Source organism: Rhinatrema bivittatum, chromosome 3, assembly GCF_901001135.1.
Source record: "Rhinatrema bivittatum chromosome 3, aRhiBiv1.1, whole genome shotgun sequence".
NCBI classification, from domain to species: Eukaryota; Metazoa; Chordata; class Amphibia; order Gymnophiona; family Rhinatrematidae; genus Rhinatrema; species Rhinatrema bivittatum.
Window position 1 is genome coordinate 585,032,594 of NC_042617.1, and position 19,145 is coordinate 585,051,738.

The following is a 19,145-nucleotide window of genomic DNA, read 5'->3' on the forward strand; positions in this document are numbered from 1 at the left end:
GGATTGGATAAGTTCTTGGAGGAGAAGTCCATTACCTGCTATTAAGTTCACTTAGAGAATAGCCACTGCCATTAGCAACAGTAACATGGAATAGACTTAGTTTTTGGGTACTTGCCAGGTTCTTATGACCTGGATTGGCCACTGTTGGAAACAGGATGCTGGGCTTGATGGACCCTTGGTCTGACCCAGTATGGCATTTTCTTATGTTCTTAACACGGAAGAAGCTGGGGCTATGCATGTATTGTGGACAAGCTGGCCATGCTGTTCAAACATGCCCTATATGTCCGGGAAACTGGCAGACCTAAGTCCTGCGGGAGGACTCTTCTTAGGTCTTACTGCACCCTCTCCTCCACTCTCTCTTCCTGTATCCTTGATCCGCGGACCCTTAGAATATCAGATTCTTGCCCTGGTGGACTCAGGGGCAGGAGGTAATTTCATTTTACAACGACTAGTGCAGAGCTTTCCAAACTTTTCATGTTGGTGACACTTTTTAGACAAACATAATTTCGTGACACAGTAATTCTGTTTGCTTTTTCGACCGCTGCTGCATTCTGAGCCGATGATTTCAAATTATCGCTTCATGGTGTAACCACACCTAAAATACTGTGTGCAATTCTGGTCACCGAATCTCAAAAAAGATAGTTGAACTAGAAAGGGTACAGAGAAAGGCGACCAAAATGGTAAAGGAGATGGAACAACTCCCCTATGAGGAAAGGCTAAAGAAATTAGATTCTGGTCGCTGCATCTCAAAAAGGCATAGTGGAACTAGAAAAGGTTCAGAGAAGGATGACCAAAATGATAAAGGACTCCCCTCTTAAGAAAGACTAAAGAGGGTGGGGCTGTTCATCTTGGAGAAGAGACATCTGAGGGAGAATATGATAGAAGTCTATAAAATCATAAGTACGATAGAATGGGTAAATCTAAATCGGTTATTTACTCTTTCAAAAATATACAGAGACTAGGGGACATACCATCAAGTTAGCACATTTAAAACAAATCGGACACAATTAAGCTCTGGAATTCATTGCCAGAGGATGAGGTAAAGGCAGTTAGCATAGCTGGGTTTAAAACAGGTTTGGACAAGCTCCTGGAGGAGAAGTCCACAAACTGTTATTAACCAGGAAGATTTTGGAGAAAGCCATTACTTATCCCTGGGTGTGAGCAGCATGGGAATTTGGGATTGTCAGGTACTTGTTACCTGGTTGGCCACTGTTGGATACAGGATACTGAGCTTGATGAACCCTCAGTCTGAGGCAGTATGGTAATTCTTATGTAAATTTCTTTTTACTCCTATTTTGTCACTATACAAGAGAAACACATTTCAGAAGTTGAAATCAGTGACTAATGACCTTCCTGCTGTCAGTTTCTGAGCTCCACATTCAATAGAAAGTGACTTATCTCACCAGAGGGCCGCTTTAAAGCATTTTAAATCCCTCTGCTTCTGCCTCCAAGTAAGGAGAGAAGGCAGCTTCTGCAACATTTATCAGTAGAGTCCTGCATAGAGTGCACTGTACAGTCTAAGTAGAACTGACACTGGTTCTCCATACAGATATCAGTACTAACCTTATCTTATCTCTGCCCTCATCGCAAGGTGTAGATGCCCTTATAAACCAGGACTAAAGTCCTTGAGTTCTCTGTCACATACAGAGCAATTAAAAAAGTCCCAGTGCCCTATGGGCTGGTATTATTACCACATAGAGGGCCATGCTGTCTCTCTGTCTTTGGTTCCACACACCGCCCCCAGAAGTCTGTTACCTTAGGCACGGGCTTAGTAGGGCCTGGGCGGTCCAGATGGGCCTTAGAATTTTTATCTGCGGTCACATTCCATATTTGTATAACACAAGACCTTTATTTAACTATGCAAGCTACCATTTCTTAATTGACGCACAGTTGTCTCTCCCATTAAAGGTACAACACTGGCATCTGAAGTGGCAAATGACTTCCTCCCCTTACACAAATTAACCATTGCTCAAACTTTCCACATCTGACAGCACAGCAAGGAAGAACAGGAAGTGTAGGGGAGTGGGCAAAGCAGCCATCTCACCTGGATCACAGGATCTCCGTCTCTGAACACCTACTATATATACTAGTTATACTATAACTATGTATTTATTCTCTTCATTATGTAAACCGTTGTGATGGTATAACTGAATGATGGTCTAGAAAAACTTGCTAAATAAAAATAAATAAATAAGAAATCATCCAGGGCACCCCTACCACAACTCTACTCTCACAGGGAGCTCTGCCTTTATGTATACTACTACTGGTAGGATCTTAGAAACTTGCTTTCCACATCCATTATTCACCCTGCAAAACTGAATCATGTGATAGAAAGCACTTCTCATCTTCAGCTTTCCCTCTTCTCTAGAGAGCTACTACAGGTCATAAGATGTATAGAACAACCTAGAAGCATAAAGGAGCCACACAGAGAGCCCGAAGGACTAGATTGAGATTCCAGGACGGACATGTGGAATGGACGGGTGGTCTCAAATGCTTGGCGCCCTTCAAGAACCGAACCACATCCGGGTGAGACGCCAATGTGTGCCCTTCTACTCGATCTAGAAGGGAACCAAGAGCGGACACTTGGTCGCGCAATGAGTTGAAGGAAAGCCACTTAGAGAGACCTCTCTGAAGAAAGGAAAGAACCACGGAGACCGGTGCCGAACGCACCGAGACCTCCGATTCAGAACAGAGATTCTCAAAAACTTTCCAAACACGAATATAAGCCAAAGATGTAGATGGCTTCCGCGCCCACAGGAGAGTGGTAATCACCTCCTCCTTATAGCCTTTACGCCTCAGACGTTGCCGTTCAAAAGCCAGGCCGCTAGTCAAAAGTGATCCGCCTGGTCGGAAAATACGGGGCCCTGCCACAGCAGACGAGGAAGATGGCCGAGACGAAGAGGCCCGTCGGACACCAGGTTGACCAGATCCGTGAACCACGGCCTGCGGGGCCATTTGGGTGCTACTAGAATGACCGGCCCCCTGTGAAGTTCTATTCTTTGTAGAACTTTTCCCACGAGAAACCACGGAGGAAACACGTAGAGGAGGATGTCTGAGGGCCAAGGGAGCGCGAGAGCATCCACTCCCTCTGAACAGTGCTCCCTCCAGCGGCTGAAGAACCTGTTGGCCTTGGAATTGCTCAAGGTCGCCATGAGGTCCAGGTGCGGGGGACCCCACCTGCTGATGATCAATTCCATGGCTTCGTCCAAGAGCTCCCACTCTCACGGGTCGAGACACTGGCGACTGAGGAAATCGGCTTGCACATTCTCCTTGCCTGCTATGTGGGAGGCCGCCAGGCGATCCAGATGCCGCTCTGCCCAGGCAAGTAGACAGCTGGCTTCCAGGGCCACTAGGCGACTCAGAGTGCCTCCCTGCCGGTTGATATAAGCTACCATAGTGGAGATGTTGGAGATAACCCTCACCGCCTTGCCACGGAGCAGGGATAGAAACTCCTGTAGGGTCAGGCGAACCGCCCGGGCTTCCAGCCGATTGATATGCCATCGGGATTGGACTGGGGGACCAGTAGCCCTGCGTGGTCTGAGACTGTTACCCAGCTGGAGAGACTGGCATCCGTAGCGATGATCCACTGTGGAGTCTGAAGAGGCATTCCCCTCAGAAGATGTGGAAGCGAAAAGTGACCACTGTACGTCGGTAATGATAGAAGCCGAAAGTGGAAGAACCATTTGGAACTGCTCAGACACCGGCTGCCAGCGGGATAGCAAAGCTCTCTGTAACGGACGCATATGCGCAAAAGCCCAGGGGACCAGGTCGATGGTGGAAGCCATAGTTCCCAGGACTTGTAGGTAGTGCCGTCGGGAGCAGGAGCGAGATGAAGTCGTGCACCTGGTCGATGAGCTTGAAGGCCCGAGCACGGGGCAGAAACACCTTGCCGAGCATCGAAGTGTGCCCCAAGAAAGTCCACCACCTGGGAAGGCTGTAGATTGCTTTTGGGGAAGTTGACTAACCACCTGAGAAAGGTAAAAAGAGCAAGGACCCAGTCGACCGCCTGCTGGCAGAGAGTCTCCAACTTGGCCTGTACGAGCCAGTCGTCCAGATCAGGATGGACCAAGATTCCGTCCTGGCGGATAGCAGCTGCCACCACCACCATGACCTTGGAGAAGGTGTGTGGCACGGTGGCGAGACCGAAGGGCAGCGCCTGGAACTGAAAGTGCTGGTCCAGAACGTGGAAACAAAGGTACCTTTGGTGTGCGGGGTGAATCGGAATGTGTAGGCACGCCTCCGTTAGGTCGAGAGAGGCCAAGTATTCCCCGGGATGAACAGCTGCTATGACCGCTCTCAGGGTCTCCATATGAAAATGGGGAACCTTGAGGGCCCGGTTGAACCTCTTGAGATCTAAGATCGGGCGAAAGGAACCTTCTTTCTTTGGAACTATGAAGTAGATGGAATACTGGCTGACGCCAAGCTCTTCTGCTGGAACTGGGACAATGGCGCCCAGCTGCAGGAGCCTGGTAAGGGTTTTGGCCACTGCATCCCGCTTCAGACGTCTGCAAGGAGAGAATACATAGAGGTCCGGTAGATCTCGAGAAAATTCTAAAGCGTAACCGTCTTGGATAATCTTGAGAATCCACTGGTCCGACGTGATTTTGACCCATTCCTCGAAAAATAGGGAAAGACGACCCCCAAGATTGGGAACGGAGGAATGAGTCGACCGTATCTCATTGGGCGGCGGGCTTTGGGGTGGTACGCTGAGATGCCCCCTCTCAGAAGGGTCGGCAACCTCGAAAAGACTGAGACTAGGATTGAGACCTGGAAGCATAAGCCCTAGAAGAAGCACCTCGGCCTCGAGCCGTATATCTATGTTGGCCCCGAAAACGGGAACGGGAAGGCACAAACGCTCGGGATTGTTTCAGTCGGTCCTCAGGCAGCTTATGAACCTTGTTCTCACCCAAGGAATTAATGAGCTGCTCAAGGTCCTCGCCAAAAAGCAACTTGCCTTTAAAAGGCAGAGTGCCCAACTGCGCCTTGGACGATGGGTCCGCCGACCAATTGTGTAACCAGAGGAGTCTTCTGGCGGAGACCGCCAAGGCCATCGCTTTCGCCTGGACGCGGAGAAGATCGTAGAGAGCATCCGCCCCATTTGCAATGACGCCTTCCAATCGTTCAGCCTGCTCCGCCTCAGCAGATGGGAGGACCTGGGTGCCAAGTAATTGCTGAACCCACCTAAGGCCTGCCCGCTGCATGAGACTGCTGCAAATAGTCGCCCGGTCTCCCAAGGCCAGCACCTCAAAGATACGCTTAAGGTGGAATTCGAGCTTGCGATCCTGTACATCCTTCAAGGCCGTAGCACCCACCACCGGAATGGTGGTGTGCTTGGTAACTGCTGAGACTGAAGAATCCACCGTGGGAATTTTCAGCATTTCCAGGCAGTCCTCCGGGAGTGGATAAAGTTTGTCCATGGCTCTCCAGACGCGGAGCCCCGCCTCGGGAGCTTCCCATTCCCGGAGGAGCAGCAATTTGTGCATAGGGTGAAAGGGAAAAGCAAAAGCCGGAACCCTGAGTCCCGCCAGGACAGGGTCCATGTGCTCTGGCAGCGTGGCAGTAAGAGTATCTGCCGGGGGTCCCTCAATCCCTAACTTCTGAAGGACAAAAGGAATGATGGGTTCCAACTCCTCTTTCTGAAACAAACGGAGAACCCTGGGATCATCCCCTTCCAGAGGAGGGAGCATCTCCGCCAAGTCCAGATTCTGATTCTGATCAGGGGTCCCCAGAGGCGTCGGGAAAGGAGGGGCCCTCAGGGACCACCCACACCCTGACAGACCCCTGCGCATCCGGAGCCGCAGGAGTGAGTGGAGGGTCCAATCGCGGGAGTTTGGCCGGCAGGGGACCTGATGAGGGGTCCTCTTCCTCCTGTAAGCTGGCCAGATAGGATTTGTGCATGAGGAGCACAAATTCCGAGGAAAAAACGAGGCCTAGACTTGCCGGAGGGAGGGGTCAGGGACCCCGTCCTGGGGCCGCACGGGGCTCAAATCGGGGGGAGACCCCCAAAAATTTGAATCTTCTGCGCCGAGCAGTCTGAATCGGGAGCTGCTGAAACCCCAAGATGGCCACCATTCCTGCAGTTTGCCGACCCGGGAATGGCCTGGCCGTGCGTTGAGCAGAGCGACCCCGGGCTTGCTTTGCTGGCACTACCGGGGAGGGACCTTCTCCACTCAGCAAACATGAGGAACAGAGTCCCTCGCGCAAAAGATGCATCGCGGGCTCCCCACAAGCAAGACAGCAGTTGGATTGCGGCATAGTTGATGAAGAGAAGCTGCGATCTGAAGAGAAAATCAGTCGAGAGAGGAAACTTCGCTGCCGGGAGGAGCGGAGGCAGAGGAACGAACCCTGCACGCTCCTCTGTCAATCAGAGCGTGGCTGCTGGTCGAGAAATGAAAAAAGTGCCCAGAAGTAAAACAGATCGGCTTGGGGCTTTTCTCTCTCTCTTTTTTTTACTTCAGCAAGCTAAAGACAGGGGAATGCACCTCCCTGAGGGCACTGCCGGGGAAGAAGCGTCCCGGATCAAAAGGCAGCCAGGCAAGGGGGGAGTGACTGGACCACCAGTTTCACCCCACAATAGGACCACCAGGAAAAGGGGCCTAGGCTATGGAACATAAGGGGCCAAGCCCCCCTAAGCCCCGCAAGAGTGAGGAGACAGGGCTGTCTCCTGAGAGAAAAAAATCATCAGAGCCAATACCTCCAATCTTTCTTTTTTTTTTATATGGAACACAGAACAAATTTAAAGTACTTGCTTGATCCTGTAAAGGGAAGAAGAAAAGGCTAGCTAGCCCAAATCAGGGAACCGCAGGGTGAGCTGCCTGGCATCTGCTGGAGACAGACAAATACTGAAGGGCTGCAGGGTAGGCTCTGTCCTGATATAGGATACCCTTTCAGTTTTGGTCTGTCTCCATCTGCTGGACTGATCCGGGTACGTACAGGGAACACAGATTGATCAATTCCTATGACAAAACAGTAGGCATGCACAGATGGGTGGAATGGGTGAGCAAAATGGTCCTTATCTATTAATATGTGCTCGGCCGAGTGCACCATTTAGCACGTGATTGGCCGTGCGTTTTGGACGCGCATCTATTACCCCTTATACTGTAAGGGGTTTAGCGCGTCAAAAAAGCCCGGCCAACCCCCCCACCCCCGCAAAACTAATAGCGCTCATCACATGCGAATGCATGTTGATGCAGCTATTAGTTAGTCCCCAGGATACTGAAAGTAAAATTGAGTGTCGGTTGTCAGAATCTGCTGACAGTCACCTCTACGCTAATAAGGAGGCGCTAGGGATGCGCTATTGTCCCTAGCGCCTCCTTATTGGAGCGAACCCTCAACACAGAGCACCCGCTCTCCTGTGATTCTTACAGAATCGGCCTGTTAATGCTGTAAGCAGTAGATTACATCTTCCTTCTGTGTGCCCTCACAAGCTAAAATCGGTTACCCAAGTCTTTGTATATAATGTGATGCGCCAGCCTCACCCGTTGAGCTGCCATAGCCTGGTTGCTTTCTCTCAGTGCCAGGGACGTGAAGTACTGCACACACTGATCTAGGTCAGACTGAGGCAATGAGAACAGGAGTTGCCGCAGCTCATCTTCTATGCAGTAATCCTATGGAAAAAAGAAATTCATTGGTACAATGAGAAGTGGGAGCTGCTCTATAACTTTGCATGCACTCTTTTTTTTTTTGTCAAAATCATTTTCATTAGGGAACATGTGCCGACAGTTTCAACAGCCTCAATAGAGGCAAATCAGGCCAACCAATAACAAAAGTAGAAAAGCAACAGAACGCAATAGACGCTGGCATACAAGTAACCATACAAATGTGACAGCCCCGCATTTCTCCCTTCTTTTCCAATGGTTATCTACCCCCCACTCACGCCTCCTAACACCCAGCACAAACACTCACACCCTTTCACTCAACCATCCTTCCTGTAACTCCATACCCCCCCCCCCCCCCAGGAGATGGTGTTAGAACCAGCAATAGCGGAACTAATTGGCTACAATAGCAACAAATCATTAGCACTGGGAGAACCACATTTATGTCCATACATTTTGGTATCCATTATTTAAAAGTTGGGTTTGTATATCCAGAGGTAGTAAGTCAAAACAAGTAGTCCAGTGAGCCACAGAAGTAGCATCCAGAGTGCGGCCCGTTGAAAGGAGATTGAGGCGTGTCAGCTGCATAGTTATCGCAAGTTTAGAATACCAGGCTCTCAAAGTTGGTTGCGTCGTGGGATCAATCCAAACAGCTAATATCAACTGGCAAGCCAACAAGATAGCAGTACGTCCAAAACGTCCAGCAGTAGCAGTATGAGGGGTAATATTACTGCGCAACCCCGACAGCAAGAGCTTCCCTGATCTCAAGATATGGGAAGTAGTGCAACGAGCCACATGCATGCACTCTTAATATTACTTTGCTTAAACTGACTAATGCCATATAATAAGTTCTGCAGAACTCCAATTAAAGTGCTGGCCTGTTTGGACTTTGAATAAGTGATGACAAATCCTAGTAATTCCAGAACCTGGATTTATTCATTCATACCTGAGTTGTGCTCTTGACTAGCCAATCTTTCGGGTCGATACAGTACAGTGCACTCCAGCGGAGCGCACTGTTAACCCGCATTTGGACACGCGTTTTCGATGCGCTAGCTTTACCCCTTATTCAGTAAGGGATAATAGCGCGCCGAAAATGAGCGTCCAACCCCCCATAAACTAATAGCGCCCACAACATGCAAATGCATGTTGATGGCCCTATTAGTTATGCCCCGCAATTCAGAAAGTAAAATGTGCAGCCAAGCCGCACATTTTACTTTCAGAACTTAGCGCCTACCCAAAGGTAGGCGTTAATTTCTCTCGGCACTGGGAAAGTGCACCCTCCGACTTAATATCATGGCGATATTAAGTCGGAGGTCCCGAAAGTTAAAAAAAAGTTTAAAAAAAAAAATTTCAAATCGGCCCGCGGCTTGAAAACCGGACGCTCAATTTTGCCGGTGTCCGGTTTCCGAACCCGTGGCTGTCAGCAGGTTTGAGAACAGACGCCGGCAAAATTCAGCGTTGGCTGTCAAACTCGCCAACAGCCAACGCTCCTGTCCAAAAAGAGGCGCTAGGGACGCGCTAGTGTCCCTAGCGCCTCTTTTTACCACGGGCCCTAATTTAAATAAATTAATTTACTAAATCGTGCGCACAGGAGAGTGGCCTGTGCGCTCGCCCACTCTCCCGCGATTTTTACTGTATCGGCCTGATTGTTAGAAAGACACATCGATCTGCAGTCCTCATAGAAATGCTGTAATAAATGCCAGACATTTTGTGAAAAGCCATTGTGCCAATGCTAGGCCAAAAGGCAATATGCAGTACCAGATCTATGATTCCTTCTTAGCTATATCTGGGATGAGGGAAGAGTTTTTGGGGAGGCATAGCTACCACAACTAAAAGCATGCACAGTGGCTATAGAGAGATTTTAACACTACAAATCTAGAAGTAAGTGTGCACAATTTCAGCTTTTTACTAGCAGAGTACTGATTTAATGAAAGATATGAGAAGCGCAGAGGATGATAGTGCAGTGGATCACATATTGAATGCATGAAATATGTTCAATATACTATTTCTGATGCTGATTCATATAAACATTTTAAAGGTTGATACATAAAGGGGCGGATTTTAAGAGCCCTGCTCGCCGGTGCGCCTATTTTACATAGGCCTACTGGCGCGCGCAGAGCCCCGGGACTCGCGTAAGTCCCGGGGTTTTCCGAGGGGGGCGTGTCGGGGGGCGGGCCCGATCCGCGCGGCGTTTTCGGGGTGGGACGTAGCGTGGCGGGTCCGGGGGCGTGGTTACGGCCCGGGGCGGGGGGGGGTGGCCGCGCCCTCCGGACCCGCCCCCAGGTTGCGACCCGGCGTGCTAGCGGCCCGCTGGCGCGCGGGGATTTACGTCTCCCTCCGGGAGGCGTAAATCCCCCGACAAGGTAAGGGGGGGGAGGGGTTTAGACAGGGCCGGGGGGGTGGGTTAGGTAGGGGAAGGGAGGGGAAGGTGAGGGGAGGGCAAAAGAAAGTTCCCTCCGAGGCCGCTCCGATTTCGGAGCGGCCTCGGAGGGAACGGAGGTAGGCTGCGCGGCTCGGTGCGCGCCGGCTATACGGAATCGGTAGCCTTGCGCGCGCCGATCCAGGATTTTAGCGGCTACACGCGTATCTACTAAAATCCAGCGTACTTTTGTTGGCGCCTGATGCGCCAACAAAAGTACGCCAAATCGTGCTTTTTGAAAATCTACCCCAAAATTTTTTTTTTGCAAGTTTTTATTTATGCATGAAAGGCATATCAGACAGAAGAACATGATATCCAGAGTATTAACATGTAAAAGTACAAACTGAATTTGTGATCAATAAAACAACCATAAACAACCAATGTCTCGTCTCAGTTTTGAAGCCAGATTACATTATCATACCCAGTCGCAGACAATAGCCTCAATAATTTTTTTCCCCCCCCTAACCCGCTCCCCTCCCTCTAATTCCCATCCCCCTCTCCCCCCTCCCAGATTTCCCTTAAGTAATCTCCATAGACGAGTAGAGCCAACAACCAGCCTTACTGTTGTAGCCATGTCAGGTAAGGTGCCCACACATCCTGAATTTACCCACCCCTATCATGCCGAAGTGCGGTTAAGTAACCCATCTGATAGATCCTTCCCAATCGTGACTGGACCTGCGACAATGTAGGGGCACCATCAGATTTCCATCTGAACGCTATTTCACTTCTAGCAGCGATATATATCTGTATTAGCAGCGTGGCATGCTTGTCGCTGAGATCCCCGTTCACCAGGCTTAGGAGACACCCCTTGGGATCCAGTCGTATCGTAACTCCCAGGACTTGGGTTGCAAACCCCGTAATTATATCCCAAAAAGCTTGTATCTTGGGACACCCCCACCACATGTGATAGAAGGTCCCCTTACCGCCGCATAATCTCCAGCAAGTACCACTGACTCGGGGGTTCATACGATGCAATTTGTCCGGGGACATATACCATCGATACATTAATTTATATCCGTTTTCTTTGATGTTTGCGGATACAGAGCTCCTACCACTAGCATATGACACCGGTCCCACTCGTGGTCCTCTAACTGTTGACCCAAATCGGATTCCCACTGTAATTGATAGGATCCTTTGGTTTTATCCGCACTGTTAAGAAGTAAGTAGATCCTTAGATATCGGTTTCGATAAAGGACTGCGCTGATCACAAAAGGATTCCAAATAGGGATTTACCTCTGGAAAGCTCCCCTGACGCCCCCTCCGATCGTAAAAAGTGAGTGACTTGCATGTATGCGTACCAATCCCTTCGTTGTTCCCCCGTACTTTTCCTGGATCTCCGCCAAACCCAACTCAGCTGACCCCTGGAACATTTGTCCAGCCTTCGTTAGCCCCATGCAGGTCCCATCTATCTGAGAAAGCTTTTTCCAATCCCGGGGGAAACCCAGTGTTGCGCAAAAGGTGGTTAAGTGGTAAATCCTCTTGGGACCCCGCCCACCCTAGGCCTCCACACTGCCCAAAGTCGCAACACGCCTGGGCGTGAACGGCGTCAGAGAAGATACGTTGACTTTCCAGACATCCTTACTCCCACACCCTGGTTGCCAATGGAAAGTCACCAGATGCTTGCCTGCTCGATTGCAATCAGGATTTAAGTGCGCCCGTCGCGTGCACAACTGACGATCACACCAATAGGATTGCAGTATAGTACCAACCAAATTAGGGAATTAAGACCTCCCCTCGTTCGGTCCCTATATAAAATGGTCCTAGAAACCCTAGGCGGTTTATGCTTCCATATAAAGCGGAACAATTTTCTCTGCCAATATCCTGATAGCCCCATCCGGCACCGCCACCGGCAACGTCTGAAAGACATAGCAAAGCCGGGGTAGGATGTTCATCTTAATGGCCGCTATCCTGCCTAGCCAAGATAGATCAGTCCTGTCCCACCTGTCCAAGTCTTGTTGTATCTGAGACCACAAGGAATCATAATTGAGTTGATATAGAGACTCCAGATGGGCCCCAGTTTAACCCCCAGGTATTTTATAGAGTCCTTAGCTTGCGAAAAGGCAGTGCTTTCCCCACGGACGCATACTGAGCCTTCTGTCATGGAAACATTTAGCAGCTCAGACTTGTCAGCATTGATCTTAAAGCCTGACAGTCTCCCAAACTCCCGAATCTCCTCTAATAGACTGGTAAGGAGAGCTCTGGCTTGCTGAGAGTAGTAAATAACAGATCGTCTGCAAAGAGCGAGATCTTGAAATCTAAATCCTGAACCGATATGCCGTGTATGCCCCGCATGCCGTCTTACTTTCTCGGCCAGTGGTTCTAACGAGAGGGCAAACAACAAGGGCGACAGTGGGCAACCCTTGTCGCGTGCCCCTTCTTTAACTGCGAAAGGGTCTGAGTACGCCCCATTGATTTTGATTCGAGCATGCGGACCCACTGTAAGTTTTCTAACCCAATTAATAAAAATTCCCCTATACCCATAACTTCCATAACCCTTAAATAAATACGGCCAATGCACCCGGTCGAACGCTTTTTCAGCATCCACCGTCAACAGCACCGACGGGATTTCCTTAGACTGTGCCCACCACATCAGTTCCACTACCCTGCGAACATTGTCCGAGGCGAGCCGGCCAGGAATAAATCCCGACTGGTCCCCAGCCACCAACCTAGGAGCTACTCTACCAAGGCGAAGTGCCAGCGCCCTCGCCAAAATTTTCAGGTCAATGTTTATCAGGGATATTGGCCTGTATGACCCGCAGAGGGTGTGGTCTCTTCCGGGCTTGGCCAGCACTGTGATTCCTGCGGTATTGGATTCCTTAGATATTATTCCTCCCCCCCGAAGATCATTATACATATCCACTAGCGGAGGTAACAATTCTGCACTAAAAACTTTATAAAACTTTCCAGAGAACCCGTCCAGCCCAGGAGCCTTCCCCAATTTGAGGCCCTTAATGATAAGGGATATCTCCCCTTCCCTCAATTCCTCATTGAGCGCAGAACACTGCTCTGGAGATAGTACCGGTAGATCGATAGCTTGTAACGATTGGTCTATCTCCTCCTCCGAGCAGAGGGGCTCCGAGTCGTATAGTTTTCGGTAAAATTGATTGAAACATTGCCCAATTTCATGCTGAGAATACACATATTGCCCCTGATCTCCCTTAAGCTTAGTAATTTGGGATTGCGCTGTCTTTTCTTTTAATTTACGGGCAAGCTGTCTTCCAGCCCGATTACCCCATTCAAAATGGTGCTGTTTCAGCAGCTGAAGTTGGTACGCTATCCGATCCCCATCTAAAACCTGAAGCGCCTGCCGAGCGGCCAATAGGGGTTGTAATAGACCAGGGTCGAGAGTATGCTTATGCCTCAATTCTAGACTAGCCACTCTCTCCAATAGAGAGAGTCTCTCCCGGTCCCTCTCCTTCTTAACATATGCCGCTCTGGCTATACACAAACCCCTCACATAGGCCTTTAAGCTATCCTAGACAGTCCCTGGTGACACTTCGCCATTCCCATTAATATCCAAATAATCGCTAATGTGCTGCTTAAGCTGTGCCACAAACACCTTATCTTCAAGCAATCTATCGTTCAGTCTCCAAAATTTAGTGCCAGCCCGGGAGTCTTTGGTCTGTAGAGTGAGCCATACTGGGGCATGGTCGGACCATGTTATAGTGCCCACCTCCGCTTCCAGGACCTTCCCCACTAAATCCTTATCCACCAGAAAGTAATCAATCCTGGAATAGGATTGATGGGGGTGGGAGAAAAATGTATAGTTCCTGGATGTGGGATTGCGCAACCTCCAAATATCCAGGAGACCACGATCTCCCACAAGATGTTTAAGGGTTTTCCGTGCAAGTTTTCCCCCCACTCCACCACTGTGGGAGTTATCCAGATAAGGGTATCTCGTGAGATTAAAATCTCCCCCCACAATGAGGCGCCCTTCGGCCCAGTCGCTAATGACAGCCGATAGTTTCGTATAAAACGCAACTTGATCTACGTTGGGGGCATATACATTCAGGAAAGTATACTTTTCTTCATTAATAGTTGCTTTTACTAGTATATAGCGACCCTCCACATCCCGGATCTCAGAAAAAAACATCCGCCCACTACCATATTAGCAAACAATATCCCAACCCCTGTGTATTTATTCTGAACAGTAGCTGCAGCATGGAAAACTTGTGGGTAACCTTTAGAAACCAACAAACGCTCGTAGCGTTTTCTAATGTGGGTTTCCTGGCAGAAAATAATATCCGCCTTGTGATGGGCCATATCACGTGTAAACATTTGCGTTTGTGATACGTGTTCAGACCCTTGACATTAATGGAAAGTATTTTTAAAGGCTTCATGGTGCTGTGTTAAAGGGCAGCCAAAGCCACAATAAAGTCACTGCATAGCCGCCGAGACTTGGCCCTCCAAAGCTTCCCTTCATAACCTGTTCGCCTCTCGCCCCATGGAGTTAGTCTACTCCCACAATTACTCCTCCCCGTGTTCCCCCCCTTCCCCACTTCCAACCACTCTGTACAGAGTGAATCCCCTCCAGTAGAGAACCTAACGTCACCGCAGGACCCTGAACAGGATCCCCTCTCCTCCATATCAATAAACACAAAGCAAGTTTAACATCATAAACAGTTAACCCCCTATGATAATCATGGGTGCTAAATCATGGTCCCTTGTGATTTAAGCAGACCCCCTGTTAATCCACTGCATACCACAGGTCCAGTAATATCGGCAGAACTCAAACTCAGTCTATGTCCTCCATACCCTGGCAGTTACCGCAGCTCACCAGGCCGCCATGTCACAGTCCAGACTAGCTCATCCTGGTTCCTCGAGTCCCGAGGTGCCCGCGGATCTGCGGCGTAATCTTCTTCCCCCATTGTCCACTCTCTTCCAACTTGGGCGATCGTGTTTTCCGCTATTACTCCCTGCAGAAGATGCAGAGGGCCCCTCGGCACCCACGGCTGGTAAGCCGGCGCCCCGCAGTATGTCTTCCGCTTCCATCACTCGCTGTACACGGGACTGTACGCCGTTTATCGAGAAGAGTAGACCAAATGGGAAAAGCCATCTGTACTTAATATTCTGGGCGCGAAGTATGTTGATGACATCCTTAAATTCACGCCTTTTCCGGATAGTGGAAATTGCCAGGTCTTGGAACACCTCAATTTTACAGTCTTTCCAAGTTATAGAACCCTGGGCTCGCGCTGCTCGTGCTACCGCTTCCTTAACAAGAAAGCTATGAAAGCAGGCTATTATGTCCCTCGTCTGCTTGTTCCTCGGGTTACCAAAAGCTCTATGTGCTCTCTCTAACACCACTTCCCGCGGCTTCTCCTGGATACCCTCTGGATCCAACAAATAAGCACAAATGTCCTGCACCACTTGTGTGCAATCTTTAAAGGCGTCCCCTTCTGGCACCCCACGGAATCTGAGATTTACTCGCCTGGTTCTGTTTTCTAGATCTTCAACATGGGAATGGAGCTCCTCGTGAGCGTCCCGAAGCTGTCCCAGCTCCTCCCGGACCGAGTCCAGCTCTGCTTGCGTGTCCTGCAGGCCCTGCTCATTTTCGGCCGCTCTCCTTTCCAGTTCACGGACATCTGTTTTTGTGCTCTCTAGCATATCTCCAAGCTCCTGACGGAAGCGGGCCATGTCCCCCCGCAATTCTTGAAACCAGGCGCGAAATTCTCCCCGGTTAGGGATCTCCGCATCCGCGGGTGCGATCGCCGTCTCCGCCTCCCCCTCCGGCTCCGGAATCATCGCCATCTTGCCTGCTTCCTCGAGTGCTGCCAATGTGCTCGCCGCCGCAAAGGAGAAGCGATTTAAATCGGGCTTTTTCCGTGGAGTGGCCATGAGTGATGTGCAGGGACCCCGATACACCCAAATTCAGAGTTTGCCGATCCAGCTAGGCGCCGATGGGGGTGGATAACCGGTGGAGGAGAGGGGAGCCGAGGTCTTAAGCGGCCATCTTAGCAGGTGACGTCACCGGTCTCCCTACCCCAAAATTTTGAAAATCTTCAGAATCACAATTTCTTTTTGTATTTTTCTAGTATTATCTAGATGTGGGAATACCTTCTCCATTTTTATTAATTAACTAGTTCTACACCTTGACAGTTTCCCAACATAGGAGCAGTGACCCTCTTCTTCCCTGCCTGTTCTGGTACAACATGAACATTTGGTTGTCTGGTTACATTAGGACAATTTTGTAGGCTACCTAATCTTGGCAGGTGTTTAATGTATTCAGCCCGTAGTTCCAGGAAGTTTATGTGATAAAGTCTTTCTTGGATAGTCCAAGGAGGCTGGATGTGGAGCTCTTGTGTATGAAACTCAGGTTGGAAACATGTTCTCAGAACAATTTGGTGAGATGGAATTTGGAAGGATAACTCCAAAGCCAGATTGGCATTAGACAGCCACCACGACTGAGAGTTCCTGAGCATTTCTGTGATACTTATATGCTCCTGAAGTCTTTGAGTGGCTTGATTCTATTGGGCTCAACTCATGGACAAAAATGTACTGTAAGACCTTGTGTATTCTCAAATGTGTCTCAGGTTGATATCTATGGACTCTAAATGACTCTTCACCATCAATATTCTGTGTTCATGGGATAAAAGCTTAGCAAATCAGGCCCCCAAGTCTTGTTATCGGTTGGTAAGGAGGTAGGCTTTTGCTCAAGTTGTGTGTATCAGAGCCCTGATGGATTCCAATTAAGGTGCTTAGCTTAGTTTGGATGCTGAATAACTGATGATGAACCTTAATAACTCCAGCACCCAGACAGTGCTGTGCATGGATTTGTTTCCCAGTGTCTGAGATGTGCTCTTGCCTAGCTAATCATTCAGTCAGAGACACAAGAACCTCTGTCTGCAACAAATGCCAGACATTTTGTGAAAACTCATGGTGTTGATATTAGGCCAATAGGCAATACAGGCACCAGAGGTGAAGATTATCTTCTAAAAATCTGAGATACATCTTAGTCACAGGAAATATCTATGTGGGGATATTCATCCTTGAAATCCTAAGAACATAGCCAGTCTCCTTGTTTATAGGGGGGATAATAGTACCCAGGGAAGTCATCTTGAACTTTCCTTGCAAGTAATATTTGTTTCAAGACCCTTAGGCTGTAATTGTATATTCCAGTTTTGGTATTAGGAAGTGCTTGGAGAAAGATCCCCACCATTTTTCCTGCAGTAGGTCACGTTCAAACTGCCCTGTTCAGTAACAGGGAGGAGAGCTTCAAATTCAGCAATTCCTGTTGAGAAAGAGGATTGCAAAGAACGCCTTTCTTTTGGAGGACTTGTGGGAATTCCTCCCTTTATAATCCAGAGAACCCAGTTATCCAGGGTTAGGAGATGCTAACAACTGTTTACGTAAAACCATAGTTGCCTCCAAGGTTTTTTGCAGCACAGACGGCTGAGGCTGGAGATGTCGTAAAGTTAGTGTTCATAGCATCTGGTGATGCAGGCAGGTAGCCATGATCATTAAGTTTCAACTTTTTATTGAAATGAAGAGATAAGCCAACATCACCTTTATGCGCACTTGTTCCTTGAGCATGAGGCAATAAAGAAAACATTTCACACCTTTTCAATTTTCCCCATTTTACATACCACCACAGTAATGATATATTCTCTTCAGTTATACACATCAACAGCAGACTCTATTACCACTGCTCTCTCTCAACCTTTCCCACCCAACCTCCTTATAAATAAAATGTATCAACCAAAATAAAGGAAAATTAGTTTCTTACCTGATAATTTTCGTTCCTGTAGTACCAAGGATCAGTCCAGGACACCTGGGTTGTGACTCCGCACCAGTAGGTGGAGACAGAGCAAAACTTGTGGGCGGAGCCATATATAAGCCCCTGTGCCAGTCACAGCCCCTCAGTCATACGTAATGTCAAAGTAGCCATGCAACCAAGTAACAAAACTGGCTAGAAAATGCACTTCTAACTTTAAACTAACACCAAACTCCTACTTGAACCCGGATTCCCCAACCGGGAGAGCTAAACAAGCTAACAGCAAAACTAAGAAAACATGATGAGCGGACTCTCCGTTACTGTAGCGAAGCCCTGCGGGCGGGATCCTGGACTGATCCTTGGTACTACAGGAACGAAAATTATCAGGTAAGAAACTAATTTTCCTTTCCCTGTACGTACCAGGATCAGTCCAGGACACCTGGGATGTACCAGAGCCAACTTACCGAGGGTGGGAAGCAGAGAGTCCCGCTCGGAGAACCCTCTCTCCAAATCCCCCGGAATCGTGAGGCCCGGACATCCAACCGGTAATGCCGGATATAAAGGTATGCAACGACTTCCAGGTAGCCGCCCTGCAAATCTCTTGAGGCTACACCTGAGAAGCTTCCGCTCAAGACGCAGCTGGAGAGGCGAGTCGAGGGAGCCCGAAGACCCATGGGAAATGATTTTCCCCCGCCACCAAGTACGCCGAACCAATGGCCTCCTTGAGCCAAGTGGCAAGCGTCGTGCGGGACGCTGCAACTCCTTTCTTTGAACCAGATAACAAACACAAAGAGAAGAGCCGTGACCCGAAATGGATAATGACCTCCAGACAGCGAAGGGGGGATCTCCGCACGTCAAGCTTCCGTAAATCCCTCGCTTCTGGATCAGAGGGCTCCCCGACCGCAAAAGCGGATAGCTCAATTGAAAAACATGGAAAGCCGACACCACTTTCGGCAGGAAGGAAGGAACCGTCCGCAAAAAAAAACAAACTCCGGAATCGGAAATACACAAGAAGGGTTCCCTACAGGACAAAGCCCGTAACTCCGAAACACGCCGTGCCGAAGCAATCGCCACCAAGAACACCGTCTTCAACGTGAGATCCTGAATAGTTAAGCGTTTCAAGAGTTCAAACAGCGCCGCGCATAAGCGGAGAGAACGGAATGGAGGTTCCAAGCCGGACAGGGGAGACGCAATGGAGGACGAAGGTGCTTAGCTCCCCGAAGGAAACGGGAGATATCCGGGTGAAGATCCAGGAAAGTACCACGGACCTTACCTCGCAAACAACCAATCGCCGCCACTTGGACCCGTAGGGAACTACAAGCCAGACCTTACCTTGGCAAAAAACTGCTTGGAGGAACGCCAGAAGCCGCAGTAGGGACCACCCCACGCTGCACGGACCATTCCTCCAATCCACCCAGAC

At 49.3% G+C, this 19,145-nt stretch overlaps 1 protein-coding gene across 9 annotated transcripts in view; it reads right to left on the minus strand.

The window, feature by feature from the left end:
• The window catches only part of SERAC1 (serine active site containing 1), a 140,780-nt gene that overhangs the window by 71,065 nt on the left and 50,570 nt on the right, over positions 1–19,145 (minus strand). For all 9 annotated transcript variants that reach the window (XM_029596668.1, XM_029596664.1, XM_029596667.1 and 6 more), the window contains one exon: positions 7,479–7,607. In XM_029596668.1, the coding sequence (XP_029452528.1) occupies positions 7,479–7,607 (129 nt within the window). The remainder of the gene's footprint in view (positions 1–7,478; positions 7,608–19,145) is intronic.